The following is a 20717-nucleotide window of genomic DNA, read 5'->3' as shown; positions in this document are numbered from 1 at the left end:
AGAGGGCCTGTCCCATCAGGCTTACAATCTAACAGGCGAGGGAACACAGGATACAGGAGGAGGGATGAGGACCTGTCCCATCAGGCTTACAATCTAAGAGGGGAGGGAACACAGGATACAGTAGGAGGGGAAGAGGATGCTACCCAATCAGGCTTGCAGTCTAAGAAATGTGTGTGGGGGGGGGGACTCATATTTTTGCATAACAGAGCCATAACAAGACAATTACTCACTGTGCGGAACGTCAGCCAATCTTCGTGACAATAGAGGAAGTTTCCATGAAACTTGGGTGGAAGCTGTGAGGCCTCAACATGCTTGTGCAGAGCCTTGATGGATGCGAGAACATCAAACTGAATGGGATAGAGATAGGAACATTAGCCAATGATAGCAGCAAAGAGACATAAATAACAGAAACGTGTTCCCTTACATTTCAATTATAAACACACCTTTTATAAGAAAGCATGAAAGTGGATGTCCAGCTAAGCATCATCTTTGATTTGGGATAGGAGGAGGAAGAGTTATTGCTTTTCCTGCAGTGGGAAATCTACCTTCGGTTCCTGCATGGATCATGTGACCCAATAATGGAGTTCAGACATGACAGGGGTTTGAGGAAATACTGCTTTAACATGGAGCCAAAGCTAGTGTACTATAAACAGTCATCGCTTATACTGTACATACTTAAAGTAGCCAGGCTCTTTATACGCAAGGCTTTTTTAATTAATATAAGCTCAGTGTAATAGCTTATACTGTTCATGCTGTGAGTAGCCAGGATCTGTATACACAAGGCAGCCCATTTACTATCAGTACAGGCTAAGAGTAATAGCTTATACTGGGAGTAGGAGAATCTTTATACACAAGGCAGCTAGTTTACCATTAGTACAGGCACAGCATAACAGCTTTGATTGTAACAGAGATCACACTGCAGCTAGTTTACTATCAGTACAGAAACAGCGCAACAACTTTGGAGATAGCAGATCTCAGACACTGCAGCTAGTTACCTACAATAAATTTTCTGAGAGTAAGGGCCCGTTTCCACTTCTGCGGCACGATTTTGATGCGAAAATCACGGTTGCGGTTCCGTTAGCGTGTATGCGGATTTTCATGCGGAATCGCTCGCGGTTTGCGCTATGCGATTTTAACCATGTCAATGCTGGCATGAATTGACATGGGTTTTTAAATGAAAACGCATGGAAAATCGCAAGACTAAAATGCTTGCGGTTTTCCTATTTAGTTACATTACAGACGAATCGCGTGCGGGTGTATGGCGTGCAAATTCTGATGGGTCTGCCGTACAGATTTTTTCTGCACGACAAACTGCACAGAATCCTGCACAAGTGGAAACAGGCCCATCCACTTGTATTGCTTATGCGAATCTGCATGCAGAAAACACATGCAGATTCGCTGTAGTGGAAACAGGCCTTAAAAGAGCAATAAAATGTTACTGTACATACAGGAGGCAACATTCTTGCATCTTAAATGAGTCTGAAATCAATAATGCAAGTACTGTACAGTATATTGTATTACTGATCATGGTTCCACTTAAAGAAATTTCAACCATACTTTTGTACAAGTACAGTAGCAATGTATAATTTAAATAAAAAAACAAAACAAAAACAAATATATTGTTATCTAGGTTGAAAACAGTCGTAGCTATCAGGTTCTCTTGAGAGTCTTTGGCAGTGTTAGGAAATACCACAAGGGTAACATTTCTTCCCAACAAAGTATTATCTTCCCATATGTAGCAATTATAGTGGTGGAAGCCCTTCAATACTCGCCAAGAATCCAAGCCCCTTTTAAACGCAAATGTAGAATTTGTCATAACCACTTCCTGTGGTCAGATATTCCATAACCACTTCCTGTAGTCAGATATTCCATAACCACTTCCTGTAGTCAGATATTCCATAACCACTTCCTGTAGTCAGATATTCCATAACCACTTCCTGTAGTCAGATATTCCATAACCGCTCCCTGTAGTCAGATATTCCATTACCACCCCTGTAGTCAGATATTCCGTAACCACTTCCTGTAGTCAGATATTCCATAACCACTTCCTGTAGTCAGATATTCCATAACCACTTCCTGTAGTCAGATATTCCATAACCACTTCCTGTAGTCAGATATTCCATAACCACTTCCTGTAGTCAGATATTCCATAACCACTTCCTGTAGTCAGATATTCCATAACCACTTCCTGTAGTCAGATATTCCATAACCACTTCCTGTAGTCAGATATTCCATAACCACTTCTTGTAGTCAGATATTCCATAACCACTTCCTGTAGTCAGATATTCCATAACCACTTCCTGTAGTCAGATATTCCATAACCACTTCCTGTAGTCAGATATTCCATAACCACTTCTTGTAGTCAGGTATTCCATAACCACTTCCTGTGGTCAGATATTCTATAAACACTTCCTGCTGTGGTCAGATATTCCGTAACCACTTTCTTCTTCTTTCCTCCATATACACACAAATCAGATAAGTAAATAATATATGACAAGGACCGATGCTGGGGTACACACAATGCCATTTCCCATCTAATCGGCAGGAATCGCACGATTATTTCCACCATGTCTGATCTGTTCCTGTTCAAAACCGGAATTGATTTTCTGAAGTTATCAAGGGAAAATCAATCCAGTTACTGATCTGGAGTAGTTTGCACATATACACATGATGTAACTTCCTGTTAGATTTCCCGTCAATCGGATGGACAATTGGACAATGAGCAACTCATAGTTCAAATTTTGTTTACAAATCAAAAGCACAAACTACGTCTTAAGTGAATAACAAGTGAACGATCCAGGGCGGTGCTCGGATCACATGACAGATCACGTTGGTATATAACTGATCATCCTCGGCAGTGTGTACAGCGATATGAACAGTTTATAAACGATGTGTCCACAAAGTGAACTTTCTCCTACATCCTGCATTGTTGAACAATCCCACTGGTGAACGATCGTTTGGCATTTTGGTTGCAGTCTTCTGCTGTCGTTCACATCAATTTGCCAAAAATATTTTGGGCTTGACCATGGAACGATTGATTATCAGTAACTTCACACGATTCTATCTTTCGGTGTATACGTAGCTGGATGGTTGAATCACAGTGTCTCCGTCCCCCGTAGGCAGTATATAATATGTATTATATTATTTAAAGGAGGGTTATGGGTGCTCAGCAATCCGTGATACAAACGGGGTGAAGGTCAGCCTGTCTAGCCCAATTCTGTAGAAGAGCTACTGTAGGAAAGGCCAAACTTGTAGAAAAACAAAAAACACAGGGAGATCGGGAACGCGATCTGGTGTGATATAGCCAGATAACTGGTGGCGAATAAGAGAGATTCGTGTTGTACTCACTGATCGAGCAAGTAGGGAAATAACCGTCCCCACTCGGCCTTGCTTCTGGTAAGAGGATTGGTCGCAGCTCCAAGGAAAAACAATGGGTACCTCTAAACGTCATCCAAAGGTGCACACCCCAAGATGGGGGTAGTGATACGGCAAAGGTGGTTTTGAGGCGCCCGTGGTTATGCAATCTTGCTAGCATACAGCAATTATACACTAATTTATAATAGATTTTTTTCCTACCTTAAAAGTAGTAATTCTCAGAGTCAGAGTAGTGAAAAAATACTTCCAGTGCTCTCCCCAGAATTTTTTTCCAGCCGGGTGGCATGAAATAGTAACCGGGTGGGGAAATATGAGAGAATGCAGGGCGGGTGCTTCTGCATGCAACTCTGCTTACAGAGGAGGAGGAGGTGAGCCAGTGACAGCCCGGTGCTCATCAAAACTAGCCGGGTGGAGCACCCGGCTAAAAGAGCCTGGGGAGAACACTGACTTCTATGGCTTTTATTGGTAATAAAACACTTGACAACGCGTTTCACGGCCTATGCCGCTTCCTCAGGTCAGTACCAGTGCCTCCGTGGGAATAAGGTATGTCCCGGGCACCATGCTAAAAAAAATTGCATAACCTCCAAACCATCTTGGCCGTATTGTAGTAAAGGTAGGGCAGGAGAAGGGGAGGATCGATAGGCCATAGTGTTGCATCGCATAGCACAGTGCAATGCTGCAGTTCAATCGATTTTTCAATAAATTACCTACTGGAATCTATTAAAACAAACTTGAAGCAACAATAAAAACTTATGAGATAATGAAGTGTAAGTGTAGAACATTCGTAGCAAAGAAAGAGTCTAATATTGTTTTCCAGTACAAGAAGAGTTGTAAAAAACTTCCGTTATAATAATAATAATCTGAACATTTGCATATCGCTTTTCTCCTGTTGGACTCAAATTGCATAAGAGCTGCAGCCACTAGGGCGTGCTCAAGAGGCCACCCTGCAGTGTAAGGGAGTCTTGCCTTGAACTCCTTACTGAATAGGTACTGACCCTAGGCTTTGAAAAAAAAACAGTAGTGAGACCGAGAGCCCAATATGGTGTAGTATTTCAAAGGAAATGAAAGTATAAATAAACATGTACTCACAAACATGGGTTAACACAAAGGCAACCACTGGAAAGGCAGGTGGGGAGAATTATAACCCGACCCCACTCAGGTAATAAAAAGTCGCTCTCTGTAGATAGAAGAAGATGGGGATACACCCCCCCACCCAGGGTGGACTAGATCAGCAGTAAAACAGAAGTAACAGAGGCGCCAACAAGGATAAAATAATTAAAATCCGCTTAAAAAAGGAGGGAAGCAGGTGGACCAGGTGGCCACAGAGGCGCTTGCCCCAGAGATTGACCAATTGTGGTGTTTCTACAAATTTGATTTCCCGATGGAGCGGGATATTGACCCGTGAAACGCGTTGCATACCTGGAGAGTTTCCAATAAATATTACTGTTACTTTATAACGGCTTATTGGCTGGTCATTTTGAACTTGAGGGAGGCGAGTCCACCTGCTTCCCTCCTTTTAAGCGGATTTTAATTATTTTATCCTTGTTGGCGCCTCTGTTACCTCTGTTTTACTGCTAGGTACTGACCCTAGCCAGTATTCGAACCCTGGTCTCCCATGTCAAGGGCAGTGCCCATAACCAGTACACTATCCAGCCACCATCTATGCAAAAGATATCCTCTGAGCTATTCAACTCACTGTCCTATTTTCTGCAGCACTTAACCAGCCAAGAAACCGTGAGAGACGGCTTGAGATAAGGTTTTACTGCAGGAAAGTTCAAAGGGTCATTATTACGGCTTTGTTTTATAGCTTAAAAGACAGAGTGTGGTTTGTAAACTGCAAATATGACAATGATGCAATGATATAAAAAAAAATTATATAACTGAAAAAATGAGACTTTTCTTTGCTACTGATGATCTATGAATTATTCAAGCTACGTATACAATTCTATAATAACTTTTTATTCTGCGTCAGGTTTGCTTTAAAAGTCCCTGTGCTGTGTATGGTAGGAATCGAATGCTTTCCTGAAAGGAATAGATCTTTTTGTAACCCTGGGTAGAAATCTATAAGTGTATAGTCAGCATTAGTCAATACTGGTCAAAGTAAACTTCACCTATGCTACTACAATTTCATTAACATAAGTAAGCAATTTCTACCAGGCAGAAGCCACCTGTTCTGTTGTCTCAGAAGAGGCCATTCACACAATTTGTCTTTCTATCTCACTAGTTATTTCTCTGACTCATTTGGGGACACGAGCAGGGAGGGTGTGAGGGATATTGAAAAAACAAAAACAAAAAAACTAACTTTTGAAAAAACATTAAAAAAAACTTTTAAGTAACAAATGTTATTCCTACTCCATGCAGATGGATAGGACTCTTTGTAACTGAAATGCCCAGAGGGCACGTGCAGGGAGCGCTATGTGGATAAATGGTCAGCATGAGGGGGTCACAGGTCACCCTCGGACATTGTTCCTGCTTATTCTGACTCAATGAGCGGAGGATGGGAGGTGTTTGTCCAAACCCTGGAATTAGCCTGGCTGGAAGTGGCTGCCTGTCAGGAGTCATCACAGCTGCCTTTGTGGAAGATGGACACAGAAGGAAGAGGTCAGCCTCAAAGCTATGCTAATCATGACCCCTGCCTGTCCTCCGGGGACACCCTGTGTATACAGCACACTTCTGTCCTCGCCTACATCTGCTTCATCATAATCAAGTCAGACACCAAGGATGGAAAGATTGGATTTCACAACTATTTGGAGAAGCCTTAAACAAACAGCATTAGTCAGCGAATGAGATTACGCCGATGATGAAAAGGAAAATACCGAGGTGGGGTGCATACAACACGAGAAATCTGTGGGTATATTATCTAGTCATACAATCTATACAATCCTTCAGGACGCTTTTACACTTGGCCACTTTGTGTTGCGTTATCCGTTCTGCACGCAGGGTAACACAACAGCAAAGAACGTCTATCGGGCCGAGCATGCTTACCCCACACTAGACACTATGGGCTTGATTCACTTAGACAAATAGCATGCCTTATCAGAGTTGGCGTGCCTTATCAGAGTAGCATAGCGAGCTCTATGAACTTATGCCTGCTAATTGGCAATGACGAGAGCTCCACTCGTCCTGCCGTGAGCCCCTGCGGATCCAATCACTTTAAAGGACATTATCCCTGCACTTTGATTGGCCCAATAGGCTGCCTGTCACTTGACAGGAAACTTGACAGGCAGCCTATTGGGCCAATCAAAGTGCGCGGATAATTCCCTTTAAAGTGATTGGACCCGCAGGGGCTCAGGGAAGGACGAGTGGAGCTCTCGTCATTGCCAATTAGCAGGCATAAGTTCGTAGCGCTCGCTATGATACTCTGCTAAGGCGTGCTAACTCTGATAAGGCATGCTATTTGTCTTAGTGAATATAGAGTATAAGTATGAACCGTTTTCAATTTTAGCCCACGGTGTATTTGTGTTTGACACCCCTACTTTAAGCTTACAAACTTCTGCCAAAGTGATCCCTTGTCTTGCCAGTCCTACCATTTCCATACATTGGCCTCAATTCACTAAGATCATGCTGGAGATAATGGCCTCAATTCACTAAGTTTATCTCCTGTCTTTAATAACTCTTCTAGAGTTGTTACCATAGTGATAAGGCATGTAGTATTCAGGAAACATTTTACCTCAGGCAAACCTAAAGTTAACTCTTCTGTCTTTAAAGAGGAGCTGTTAGGTATAAGGTCTCAGAGAAAAACACATATATCAGTAGCTAAAGATTGGCTGTACTTACATTACATATGCTTTTCACAGTCCACGTTTGGATTTCACAGAATTTGTATATAGTATATGCAGAGATAGATGCTCCTGACAGCTCATGGCAGGCTCCATGTTTTTCTGTCAAATGTGTCGTCATGTCCTGCCTGCTTCCTGATCACAGATAAGCTCCTACTTGAACAACACAGTGTGCAGTGAATATTAATGAGCCATGTGGCTAGGAACAATAGCTGACTCCTGCAGAGTACTCTGTCCCGAGATTTATCAGTGCTACACGCTGGACTGATTACACAAGCTGCTGTAACGTCTCATTAGCAGCCGAGGGGAGGGCCCCAGAATGCTTTGCAGTTTAGTATGCGACTTGCGTCTTTATGGGTCTATAACAGACTTGCTGATAAGCATACATCAAAGGTAACTGAGATTTTTATCTTCACTAATGGCTTTTGAGCTTCCTTCTAAACTGTTTAACACAGGAGAATAGAGGTTTAAATTAGCTTCTGCAGCCTGACAGTTACTCTAAGTTAACTCTTCAATCCTTAAAATAACTCCAGAGTTAAAGACAGGCTGTTTATTAACTGCATGTGAAAATAACTACAGAGGAGGTAAATTAACTACAGAGGAGGTAAAATAACTACAGAGGAGGTAACTTAAGGAATGAAGAGATAAGATAACTCTCTCTTATGTGGAGGTAAGTTTTCTCTTGCCTTATTATCTCCAGCATGATCTTAGTGAATTGAGGCCAATAAGACAAGAGAAAACTTACCTCCACACAGTGAGAGAGTTATCTTATCTCTTCATTCCTTACGTTACCTCCTCTGTAGTTAATTTACCTCCTCTGTAGTTATTTTCACACGCAGTTAATGAACAGCCTGTCTTTAACTCTGGAGTTATTTTAAGGATTAAAGAGTTAACTTAAAGACAGAAGAGTTAACTTTAGGTTTGCCTGAGGTAAAATGTTTCCTGAATACTACATGCCTCATCACCATGGTAACAACTCTAGAAGAGTTATTAAAGACAGGAGATAAGCTTAGTGAATTGAGGCCATTGTATACCATGGTTGCTCTTTAATGCTGTTTTTGATTAATTTTCCCATCAAATAGCAGACAGATCTAATTGTAAAGAAGTAAATTCACAAATGTTGCATTTTGTCACAAGTCTCCCTTACCTGGACGCCTTGTGGTCTCTCTGGGGACACGGCCTGGTCTTTCTCAGTGAGGAACAACACCCCATGGATGCAGCCCGGCAGAGAGCTCTACAATAACGTCATAGATGATTAGTGTATTGTACATTGTATTGACGAGAGCTTTACAATACAAACAGCTATTCACATCATCTGCTGTATGAGGCTGGTGCAGTTATGCTAAATATAGAAACTGATAAAAAGGAGTGTATACACAGGCTTCCTTTACTTTTGTTTTTATCAAAGAGGTTACACAATAATAATACAATTAAAAAAAACATTATTTCGGTCATTAGAAAAATATTAAAGAACAGAATTGAAAATGTGACATTTGTTTAGAGCTCCACCTTCTGGTGTGACTGGTAAGCTGTGTAACATCAAGAAAAACCTTGTTTAGCTGCAGAAGAGGAAAGATAGCTACATAGAGAGCAACAGGACTTTGGTTATCAGACACCAGGTCTGGGGACTTTGCTTTTCAGATGTTAGCGACTTGTTTACTTGTTTATGTTGTTCATTTGTAATATTTCATATGCTAACTTAATAATAATAAAAAAAAAAAACTTTACATTTTTGAGTTCTAGTAGTTCTGGAAGGAATGTGTGGCCAGTTGTTCATTTGTAATATTTCATATGCTAACTTAATAATAATAAAAAAAAAAACTTTACATTTTTGAGTTCTAGTAGTTCTGGAAGGAATGTGTGGCCAGAAGAAGCTTATTCAATGTGCTCCAGTTGAATAAGTTCGGGAAGACTCTTTGCTGAAATGGTGGAGTATAAGAAGGTATGGGAAAGCCTCTGGAATGTTCAGAAGCTTCTCACTACCGAGGTGAGTATAGCATTTTTATGTTGGAGTCCCCCCTCAGGGCTACATACACCCCTATACTAGGCCTTAAAGGGATACTTAAGCCTAGGGGGAAAAAAAAAAAGTTTTACTCACCTAGCCCCCTGCAGCCGTCCCGTGCCCTCGCAGTCACGATCGGATCCTCCTGTCCCCCGCCACCAGCTACTTTCGGTTTCGTCCGACAGGCTTACTGCGCCTGCGCAGGCCTGGCCACGAGTCTCCTTCTACGCGTGGCCAGGCCTGTCGGCAAAGTGAAAGCAGCTGCCGGTGGGGGACAGGTGGATCCGATCGTGACTGCGAGGGCACGGGACGGCAGCAGGGGGCTGGTAGAAGCCCCACGTGAGTAAAACTGATTTTTTTTCTAGGCTTAAAGGGTTCTTGGGGGGGGTTCTGTTCCCCACCTCCGGTCCTGGTGTAATTGCGATCCTAGTAAGGCTGCGGCTACATGGCCGTGCTTACTCCCACATGCGTCATCGGGAGCTTACTGCAAAGACGCAGGAGAAGAAAACTTCGTACTGCGCAGTAAGCTCTCGATTACGCCAGCGAGAGGGCACACTAATCGTCTTGTAAAATAAATAATTGACTGGTGCTGGCGGCGGGGAACCGAGGACCGTAGGGGGGCGGCGCGGGCCATGATAGCTGCAAGGGGCTGATAGAAGCCCCAGGTAAGTGTCCGTTTTTATTTTCAAACCCCCTCCAGAGAACCCCTTTAAGTGCATCTTTAATCCAGGAATGATCTGCTCCCAGGCTGTAGGAGGTGCATTGCTGACCTCTGGTGTCCTCTAGGTGCCTGCACTGCATATATGAGGACAGACAAAAGTACAGTCTTGTAAGCTAGCCATAGATCTAATCATACTCCAAGCCGGGAAGTCTCCTGCTCAGGGAAAGCAGAATAAATAGAAAGCAGGGCTTGTGGCACGTGATTCTAGATACAGGGCTGTTATCGCTGGGCCTTCCTGCAGTGAGAGGTGACAGACAGCAGCTGCTCTCTGCTATGTGATATGTGGTGACAGCAGAAGGAGGGGACACAGTGCTGAGTGACACACAGACCGCTCATTCTGCACAGTGCTGGATACACACCCAGATAATGGTGCGCAGGAGCCAGGAGAATATTACACCATGAACCACAGGAAGACTAACATTTCTTCCAGCATTTATAGCCGTCTGCGTCCCTCCTGCAGAGATTTCTAACCACTTCCTGTCCCAACAGGAAGTTACTATAAATCCTCAACTGGAAAAAAAGTGTGCCATTTTGGTAGCATTCAGGTGATTGGCAGCAGGCAGTCCTGCTGCCAATCACCACATGGACAGGAAATGGGAAGAAATGATAAAAAGGTAAAGAGACCACAATAAAAAAAATCAAGACGCGCACAATCTGAAGGTGCCCATTAACGGTACAATCTCCTGAATGAGCAAACGTATGATCAACACAATACAATACCTTTGTAAAGTGCTTTTCCCCTAAACGACTCAAAGCGATATGTCTCAGGTCAATACATGGTTGCAAGATGGACGGTGTTACAGAGGATAGTCAGGTGTTCAGTAATGCCAGACTAAACAGGTGGATTTTCAGTTTGGACTTAAAGAGAAACCGCGACCAAGAATTGAACTTCATCCCAATCAGTAGCTGATACCCCCTTTCCCATGAGAAATCTGTTCCTTTTCACAAATGGATCATCAGGGGGCGCTGTATGGCTGATATTGTGGTGAAACCCCTCCCACAGTGTGATATCAGGACCATGTTGCATTGTGGGAAATAACAGCTGTTTACAGCTGTTTCCATCCAACTGCCAAAAAGGCAAGCAGCATCTCCTTCCACTGACATCACCTGCCAGCAGTAAAAATGTCACCATGTGGTAAATGTCAGAATTTAATCAGGGAGAGGAAAGATTTTACAATGGGCAAACACTGACTAAATCATTTATACATAATTATTGTAAATATGAAGCACTTTTTTTGTACATTATTTTCACTGGAGTTCCTCTTCAAATGCTTCCAGGGAGGGAAATATCCTGATTGGGTTTCACAAGGGGTTCCAAAGTGTAGAGGCAGCATGACAGAAGGCTCTGGCGCCAAAGGTTTTGAACTGGACTCTAGGGGTGACCAAGTTAATTGGGTATCGTTAATCGTGCTGATCAACGACGAATGATCGTTCTACTGAGCCAAATTTCGGATTGATTCTATTAGTCTGATCAGACTGCTTATTCTCCTCTCATCATTGGGGCCTGAACGACAGTCTTTGATTGCTTGCAACGATCAGGCAGTTGATTGTTCAGGAGATTGTACCGTTAACTGGCACCTTAACTCTTTCCAATTTATCAAAAAATAACAAAAAAAGCTTTGGTCGGAAAATGCTGTGAAAAGATTAATTTGCGCAAACAAACTGCTCGGAAAGAGATTGGGCAAATCCTCCGCAAGGAGATGTTCTCTGCACATCCCAGATTCACCACACAGGCAGTCATTAAAGGAAGATTGCTGCAGGAGGAGCAACTCCACACTGCAACAACCGCTGCAACAACTGCAGGAAAACTCTACGTCCAATGGGGCCGCTAATGAGATGACCTAGGAGATGCTAATATTTATGGCTTGCATTCAAATTGTATGCACCAATGACAAATGCCAGAAAGTGCAGCTGGATTGGCCCAATTCGCATTAAATTTGCATGCAAGCTGGAATTGACCATCTCTATAGGGAAGATCACGGTCATCCTCATAAAAAACGGAGACATGAGGAGGCGACTCAAATGACCCCAATCCACCTCTAAACAAAGTGACATGACGGGTGACGCAACCCTTTGATGGGATACAGAGACTGCAGGGATAGAATAAAGAGATCTTAAGATAGAATTACTCACTTGTACTATATGAAGGGCTTTAAACAGAGCCGGCACCGGGGAACACCTCCGAGCGTCCACCAATAGCGTGAGTCCGAGTCGCCGGCAGTCCCGCCTGTGAGCCAATCAACAGAAGGAGATTAAATACAAGACTGGAGAGACACATATAGGTAAAGCCCAATCTACACGATACGATTCTTTGTGCGATTCGATTACGATTCTGTTTACGATCCGATTAAATCCAACATGTCCGATTTCTATTCGATTCAATTTGCCATTGCAAAACAATGGCAAATCGAATCCCGATCGGAAATGTCGGATTTAATCAGATCGTAAATAGAGTTGTAATCGAATCACACAAAGAATCGTATCGTGTAGATGGGGCATTAGAGTACCTCCAAAACACAACCATATCACAGGCACAGCACACCAGGGACAGGCAGCGACATACACATACAAATTCTGAGTTGATGCAAATGTACAGTATATAGCTACTACATATGTCATGTTTCCAAGTCACATAAGTTTCCTTCAATTTGGAATCTTCAGTATCCCACTGATCATCCCTTGCTAATTAAGGGGAATCTGAAGTGAAAATAAAGTTATGATATAAATGATTTGTATGTGTAGTACAACTAAGAAATAAAACATTAGGAGCAGAGATAGGAGTGTCATTTTATTTCCAGTACAGGAAGAGTTAAGAAACTCCAGTTATCTATGCAAAAGAGCCACTGAGATCCACGACTTTCAAAGTCAAAGAGAGCTCTGTCTTCTGAAGCTTATTATCTCAACTATGTGTGATGATCGCTGCTGCAGCAGCTGTTGCTGGAAATAGTAGTGCTGCAGCTCAGGCAGTTCTGATCTCTTTCCATGCAAGCTGCATAGCTTTGTCTGTCTTTCCCTGCTGTCAGCTTGTGACTGATTATCATTCACCTGTGTGGGAATCTGCATGTCTGCTCCCATTGGATGACCTCAGTATAAAGATCTGCTTCCTGCAGGGTTTCCTTGGGTTTTCATAGCTTCAGTTTAAGCCCGTCTTGCTGTCGCTTCAGCCCCCGATCGTGTTTCTTGTTCTAAAGATACTTTGCTGGTTTTGCATCATATATTGGTTCATTGCCAATATATATGCATACCAGCACGTTTATTATTTTCCTTGTATTCGTGTTACGTTGATACATCAGTGTCGCTGATATATACGTACACAAACTGTTTATTTCCTGTGTTCAGTTAGTCAGTTTTCCAGCACATTTTGGTAGTTTGCGCGTACCGTGAGCACCCGTGCTGAGCTAGTTATCCTGTTCCTGGTCCTGTTTGTGGATTGCGTTCATCTCTGCGAAGAGATAACGAATCCTTCTGAATCCTGTTCTGTTCCTGTTTGTGGATTGCGTTCATCTCTGCGAAGAGATAACGAATCCTTCTGAATCCTGTTCTGTTACTGTTTGTGGATTGCGTTCATCTCTGCGAAGAGATAGTGAATCCTTCTGAGTCCTGTTCCCTGTATTACTCCAGTCCTAGTCAGCGTTCCTGCTTATGTCATATATCGGTTCATTGCCGATATATACATATCTTAGTCAGACGTTACAAATAGTTTCATTGATAGCTGTAATTGTAATACGCTAGGAAAACATACTTATTGTATATTTATCTGTGTTACGTTCATCTATCTTAATCCTGCTATTTTCTGACTATCCTGTCCTGTCTTTGTGAGGCACGCCATCGCCGCAGCGCATTGGCTGCCTCATTCCAGTCTGTCTGGTTTTGGACGCTTGCTGTCGCTAAGTAGCCGCTAGCTAGCAAGCGTTCATTCTGTCTACCTGTCCTGATCTCCTCAGTTCTGGTTTATGCGCTCAGCGCTACCTTGCGCTGAGACGTTATAACGAAAGCATTGTTTGTGGCTGTCAGATCTGCACCGGCTCTGTGCGCCACAATCTCCTATTGGAGTCAGTCCTCCCCTCCACTATACTAGGGATAGCCTGTTTCTTTGTGCTAGTGTGTGTACCTCCTCCACGCCAGCTCATGCGTTGCATGCTGACTGTGGAGAATACACCACCAAGCCTTACATTATGAAAACCCCATTACCAATCCCTATTGTGGGGGGGGAATTTCCAGAAATTATGACACGGTTTGTCAGGGGTCCTGCTCCTTTAAAAAATTTGAAAAGCTTGGTCCTGAAGTTACAGACAAATTTATATCAGAATTGGTTAAAGTTCTGGCCAATCCCGACTTTCGGGCTTCTGCAATTTCTACCTGGTCTGATTGGATCGTTTGTGCTCTTTTTAAGGGCAAACTTTTTGATTGGGCAATCGATGTCTTAGATCACACTCAGTTTAGACAAAGTCCTTTGCAATTTATAGCTTTTGTAATTCACAATTGGTGGCGCATAGATCCATTGCCTTTTCCTCTTAATGAACTCCTGGCAGCAGGCCAATCAGCTGCTCCTTCAATTGCTTGCAAGAATGAGCAGCAAGCAGAAAGTGTTACTGATAATTTTCCTGCAGCTTTGAATAAATCATCAAAAACAGCAAGGTCAAAGGCAAAACGCAAACGTTCTAAGAAACGGGTCTAATCTGCAGAGTCGTTATCCTTAGCGACTGAGACCTATAATGAGATTCTGCCATTAACAGATAATGAAATGCAATTGTCTTTCAGGGGAGTTAAATGGACTTATGAAACTACTAATGAACTTTCATCCCTGGCTAGGGAAAATAAAGATTTTTGTTTAAAAGAATTATCTGAGTATGATTATGAGGAGATATTACAGAGTATTGAACAAATCAACTTATTTGTGAAGCAAGGAAAGTTTGCATACACTACAGTTAAACACTTGCTACAGGTATTAGAGATTCTTAAGAATAAGGAATCTGCCAATCACCTGCTAATTAACCCAATATATGTCCCTGCCACAATCATATCTGCAAACTGTGATCTGCCTGTTAAGTATGCTTGGAATCCTCCATTTGAGAAAGGAGAGATGGAAGCTCTGGTCAATGAATGGAAGAATGATTCAAGTTCATTTTGTCAATTTTACAGTGCAAAAAGTGAATTGGTATTGAATGCATGCATTAAGTCTGCCTATAACCTAATAAAAACTGGTGTGTGTGGGTATCACTTTGTGGCTCCATTGATCGATGTGTGGAAAATGATTTTGGATGATTTTTATGCGATTCAATCAGTTGATACCAGGGAAGACACACTGTCAATTGGAAACTGTCCCACTTCTCCAGTTACTGAGTCCCTGCCATGTCTTGTGAATGTTCCTGTAACTCCACCCTGTACCATGGATAACTCAGTGTTACTTCCCAGTAAAACAGAAGCCACTGATACTTTCTTAACTTTGCCCTGCACAAATTTCTCAGCAGAGAATCCAGAGGTCCTGCTGACTTCTGAGTCCAGCCTAGCCAGTACTCATGAGTCTTTGTTCAGTGAAACAGACACCAGAAAAATCTTGCCTGTCTCTGCAAACACTTCTGCAGAAATTACCCGTGTTAATAAAGTTCAACTCCTGTCTGATCCAGCAGATGCCAATAGATGCACTACATCAGTTTCCGAGTCCCAGCAATCCTGTCCAGAAACCTCAGAACCCCAGCATCTGAATTTTCCAATTTTCCAATTGAATGGTGATTCAGATGCGCAAACATTGTGTCTTGATCTTCCTGTTTCTATACCTCGCTCTAGTTTCGTGAATAGCTCAGAGCATCTGCTCTGTGAACCTGAAATCGCAGAATTATTACCTTGTTCAGAAAATGTTCCAATAAATTTGCCCTGTACCATGAATTGTGCAGTAGATCTCTCAAATGAAACTCAGGTCACAGAATCATTATGCTGTCCAGCAGGTGCTTCCATGGTTTTGCCCTGCAATATGGACTGTTCAGTGATCCTGTCCAGTGAAGCTGTGGTCGCAGAGTCTTATGCTTCACCCAGTACTTTGGATATTTCAAACCCTCTAGCAGAAGGGTCTGAGGCACTGCTTACCTCAGTTGGTGTTGCAGTAATATTCACTTGTCTAGCAGCTGTTTTGGAATTACAGTCTGCTCTAATAAAACTTGGTGAATTTCTGCCCAGCAAAGCAGAAGCCATTGAAATATTGTCCTCGTCAGCAATTGTGTTAGATACCTTGCCCTGTACACAGTCTGATTTAACCAATGTTGTGTCCCTCTCCAGTGTTGTAACAGCCGAGGAACTCCAGCCCTGTCCTCTGAATGTTTCAGAAGACTTGCCCTGTAACATGGATAATTCTGATTCTCTGGTCAAAATAATAGAAATCTCAGAATTTCAGTCCGGTCTGATGAGTGTTCCTGAAACCCAGCCCTGTATCCTGAAAGATTCTGGTTCTCTGGCCGCTGTGGCAGAGGTTCCAGAGTCCCCTTCCTGTCCAGGGAATTCCTCAGTTTTGCCTAGTCCAGTGGGGGCTGCTGCAATACTGACTTGTTATGCAGCGCCTCATGAGCTCCAATCCAGTGTATTAAATGAGTCTCTGTCCAGTCCAGAGGTAGTTGTGGAGTCCCTATCTGGTTCAGTGCATACATCAGAAGATTTGTCCTGTCTTGTTAGTGCCCCTGAATCTGATTTGTTACTGACTTTGCTGGAATCAGCGACATCTAAGTCTGATCCAGCATTCTCGTGTAAAAGTCCAGTAGTTGCGAAGTTTAGTCATGATGATTTTTTTTTGGCCAGTCCTGGTTTTGGTCCTGTCTTGGCTGACCCTGAGGCTCACAGTTCCTTGACATGCCCAGAGGTTTCTCTTGTGCCGGTGTGCCCAGATGTTCTTTGTGTGCCAGAATGCCCAAGTGTGTCTAAGGTGTTAGCGTGCTCTGATGCTTCCTTAGTGGGAACACGTTCTGATGTTGCCAGTCTGCCTGCATGCCCAGAGATGGTTCTGGTCCCTGAAAGCCCTGATATTGATGTTTGTCCTTGTGGCCCTGACTCGGGAATTGCCCTAGGTTCCATAGGGGTTCTTGATAGTTCTCCATGTGAGCCTAAGGGGCATTCTGACCTATGGGGATCTCTTTGGAGCTTCAAGGTGTTCTGGGAGGTCTCTGAGAAAACTTGTCCTGGTGCCTTGGACTGGTTCAACAGTGGGTTTTGTGTTGGTAAAGACAGTACCGGTGGGCATTGCAAAGGCTTTGGCGTTTCTGAACGGTTCCTGGAAGGCGGTGGGTATCGCTCAGGGAATTTCGGAGGGCTTTCTTCTGGAAATCATGGTTCTGATGGGTGTCACATTGGGGCTTGTAGTACTGATGGGCATGGTTCTGTAGGTTCTGGTTCTGATGGGTCCAGTCTTGTGGGGACTGATTCTGGGATTCGGTCTTGCCGGGCTGTCCCGGTCATCATGAATTATCAGTCGGACTGTTTTGTTGGGAATTTCAGTTTTGAAAAGCGTCTGGAATCCGCTTTTAAGGGCGGGGGTACTGTGATGATCGCTGCTGCAGCAGCTGTTGCTGGAAGTAGTAGTGCTGCAGCTCAGGCAGTTCTGATCTATTTCCATGCAAACTGCATAGCTTTGTCTGTCTTTCCCTGCTGTCAGCTTGTGACTGATTATCATTCACCTGTGTGGGAATCTGCATGTCTGCTCCCATTGGATGACCTCAGTATAAAGATCTGCTTCCTGCAGGGTTTCCTTGGGTTTTCATAGCTTCAGTTTAAGCCCGTCTTGCTGTCGCTTCAGCCCCCGATCGTGTTTCTTGTTCTAAAGATACTTTGCTGGTTTTGCATCATATATTGGTTCATTGCCAATATATATGCATACCAGCACGTTTATTATTTTCCTTGTATTCGTGTTAAGTTGATACATCAGTGTCGCTGATATATACGTACACAAACTGTTTATTTCCTGTGTTCAGTTAGTCAGTTTTCCAGCACGTTTTGGTAGTTTGCGCGTACCGTGAGCACCCGTGCTGAGCTAGTTATCCTGTTCCTGGTCCTGTTTGTGGATTGCGTTCATCTCTGCGAAGAGATAACGAATCCTTCTGAATCCTGTTCTGTTACTGTTTGTGGATTGCGTTCATCTCTGCGAAGAGATAGCGAATCCTTCTGAGTCCTGTTCCCTGTATTACTCCAGTCCTAGTCAGCGTTCCTGCTTATGTCATATATCGGTTCATTGCCGATATATACATATCTTAGTCAGACGTTACAAATAGTTTCATTGATAGCTGTAATTGTGGTACGCTAGGAAAGCATACTTGTTGTATATTTATCTGTGTTGCGTTCATCTATCTCGATCCTGCTATTTCCTGACTGTCCTGTCCTGTCTTTGTGGGGCACGCCATCGCCGCAGCGCATTGGCTGCCTCATTCCAGTCTGTCTGGTTTTGGACGCTTGCTGTCGCTAAGTAGCCGCTAGCTAGCAAGCGTTCATTCTGTCTACCTGTCCTGATCTCCTCAGTTCTGGTTTGTGCGCTCAGCGCTACTTTGCGCTGAGACGTTATTACGAAAGCATTGTTTGTGGCTGTCAGATCTGCACCGGCTCTGTGCGCCACAATCTCCTATTGGAGTCAGTCCTCCCCTCCACTATACTAGGGATAGCCTGTTTCTTTGTGCTAGTGTGTGTACCTCCTCCACGTCAGCTCATGCGTTGCATGCTGACTGTGGAGAATACACCACCAAGCCTTACACTACGTCACTGTATGTACTTTTTCTCTGCAGAGGACAGTTCAAAAGTTCACTGGGCTGCTCTGTGAAATCATTTAGAATGCTGAGTAGTGTGTAAACTACAAATTTTAGATAATTATACAATGTTATTAAAAAAAACTATTAAAACTGAAAATAAAAATATGAGAATATTTTCTTTGCTACTAATGTTCTAGTAATTATCCGTACTACACATCCAATTCATTATATCATAATTTTTTTTCCCAGCTTCAGTGTATAGGTATAGGAATATGGCAGATCTATATGTATCTAAAACTCAGAAAATGAACTCAGATTTTATTCCATAATTCCACTTTCCCTTTTAGGTCACAACAAGCGGAAAAACTGAAGCTAGTTTACTATCAGTATAAGCACAGCGTAGCAGCTCCTACTGTACATCCTAGGTTGAATGCCAGTATTCTAGCAAGTATTCTGCATGATGGATCTGAGGTTAATCCGAACACATTTCAAGCACATTTGAATAAAAAGAAACTAACAACTTAAAGGGGAACCGAAGAGAGAGGTATATGGAGACTGCCATGTTTATTTCCTTTTAAGCAATACCAATTGCCTGGCAGCCTTGCTGATCCTCTGCCTCTAATACTATTAGCCATAGCCCCTGAACAAGCATTAAGCAGATCAGGTGTTTCAGACTTTAAAGTCAGATCTGACAAGACTAGCTGCATGCTTGTTTCTGGTGTTATTCAGATACTACTGCAGAGAAATAGACCAGCAGAGCTGCCATGCAACTGGTATTGCTTAAAAGAAAATAAATATGGCAGCCTCCGTATACCTCTTACTTCAGATCCCCTTTAAGGTATAGATATCAGATAGTGACAGCAGCCCGTTACCTCACTGTGCTGTAGAAGTAAAGCAAGAGGCGGCCCAGCTCCGAGGCATTGCAATGCGGGTTTAGCCATGCTGTGTTCCGGGTGTTGATAACCACCAAGGCACGTCCGCTTCTATCCCGCGTCCCTAAAATACGAGAATACACAAATATGGTAAAAGCTTCACAAATCCAGTAAACAGATAACCAACAACTTAAAGGACACCCGAAGCCAAAATAAACAAATGAAATAAGCAATTGTATCTATCCTCCTCCTCCTAAAAATGGCTTTTTAAGATATTCCACAGTTTTATTTTATGTTTAAATCTACTTTTTAATTTTTAACAGTTTTATTGTTTTTGCTCAATGACACATTCATTGAAGTATGCCAGAGCTAAAGTCTATGAACTATTGGCCCTTTTTATCTCTTTCCTGCTCTCAGAAGCCATTTTCTACTAGGAAAGTGTTTTATAGTTGGAATTTCTTATCGCGAGGGTCACACTGTAGTCACTTCCTGTCTGAGTCAGGACTGCGTCAGCCACTTACAGTGATGTGAAAAACTATTTGCCCCCTTCCTGATTTCTTTTTTGCATGTTTGTCACACAAATGTTTCTGCTCATCAAAAACTGTTAATTAGTCAAAGATAATATAATTGAACACAAAATGCAGTTTTAAATGATGGTTTTTATTATTTAGTGACAAAAAAAACAACTCCAAATCTACATGGCCCTGTGTGAAAAAGTGATTGCCCCCTTGTTAATAACTTAACTGTGGTTTATCACACCTGAGTTCAATTTCTGTAGTCACTCCCAGGCCTGATTACTGCCACACCTGTTTCAATCAAGAAATCACTTAAATAGGAGCTATCTGACACAGAGAAGTAGACCAAAAGCACCTCAAAAGCTAGACATCATGCCAAGATCCAAAGAAATTCAGGAACAAATGAGAACAAAAGTCATTGAGATCTATCAGTCTGGTAAAGGTTATAAAGCCATTTCTAAAGCTTTGGGACTCCAGCGAACCACAGTGAGAGCCATTATCCACAAATGGCAAAAACATGGAACAGTGATGAACCTTCCCAGGAGTGGCCGGCCGACCAAAATTACCCCAAGAGTGCAGAGAAAACTCATCCGAGAGGCCACAAAAGACCCCAGGACAACATCTAAAGAACTGCAGGCCTCACTTGCCTCAATTAAGGTCAGTGTTCATGACTCCACCATAAGAAAGAGACTGGGCAAAAACAGCCTGCATGGCAGATATCCAAGGCGCAAACCAC

General features: G+C 42.9%; 1 protein-coding gene across 2 annotated transcripts in view; it reads right to left on the bottom strand.

Annotated features, from left to right (window-relative positions):
* Positions 1-20717, bottom strand: part of PLEKHG4 (pleckstrin homology and RhoGEF domain containing G4) — a 202385-nt gene that overhangs the window by 86926 nt on the left and 94742 nt on the right. For both annotated transcript variants that reach the window (XM_068260278.1, XM_068260277.1), the window contains exons 5-8: positions 19467-19590; positions 12011-12104; positions 8302-8388; positions 231-347 (exon numbers count right to left, since the gene is read on the bottom strand). In XM_068260278.1, the coding sequence (XP_068116379.1) occupies positions 231-347; positions 8302-8388; positions 12011-12104; positions 19467-19590 (422 nt within the window). The remainder of the gene's footprint in view (positions 1-230; positions 348-8301; positions 8389-12010; positions 12105-19466; positions 19591-20717) is intronic.

This window comes from Hyperolius riggenbachi, chromosome 11, assembly GCF_040937935.1.
Source record: "Hyperolius riggenbachi isolate aHypRig1 chromosome 11, aHypRig1.pri, whole genome shotgun sequence".
NCBI lineage: Eukaryota > Metazoa > Chordata > Amphibia > Anura > Hyperoliidae > Hyperolius > Hyperolius riggenbachi.
This window is presented reverse-complemented; position numbering and strand designations above follow the sequence as displayed.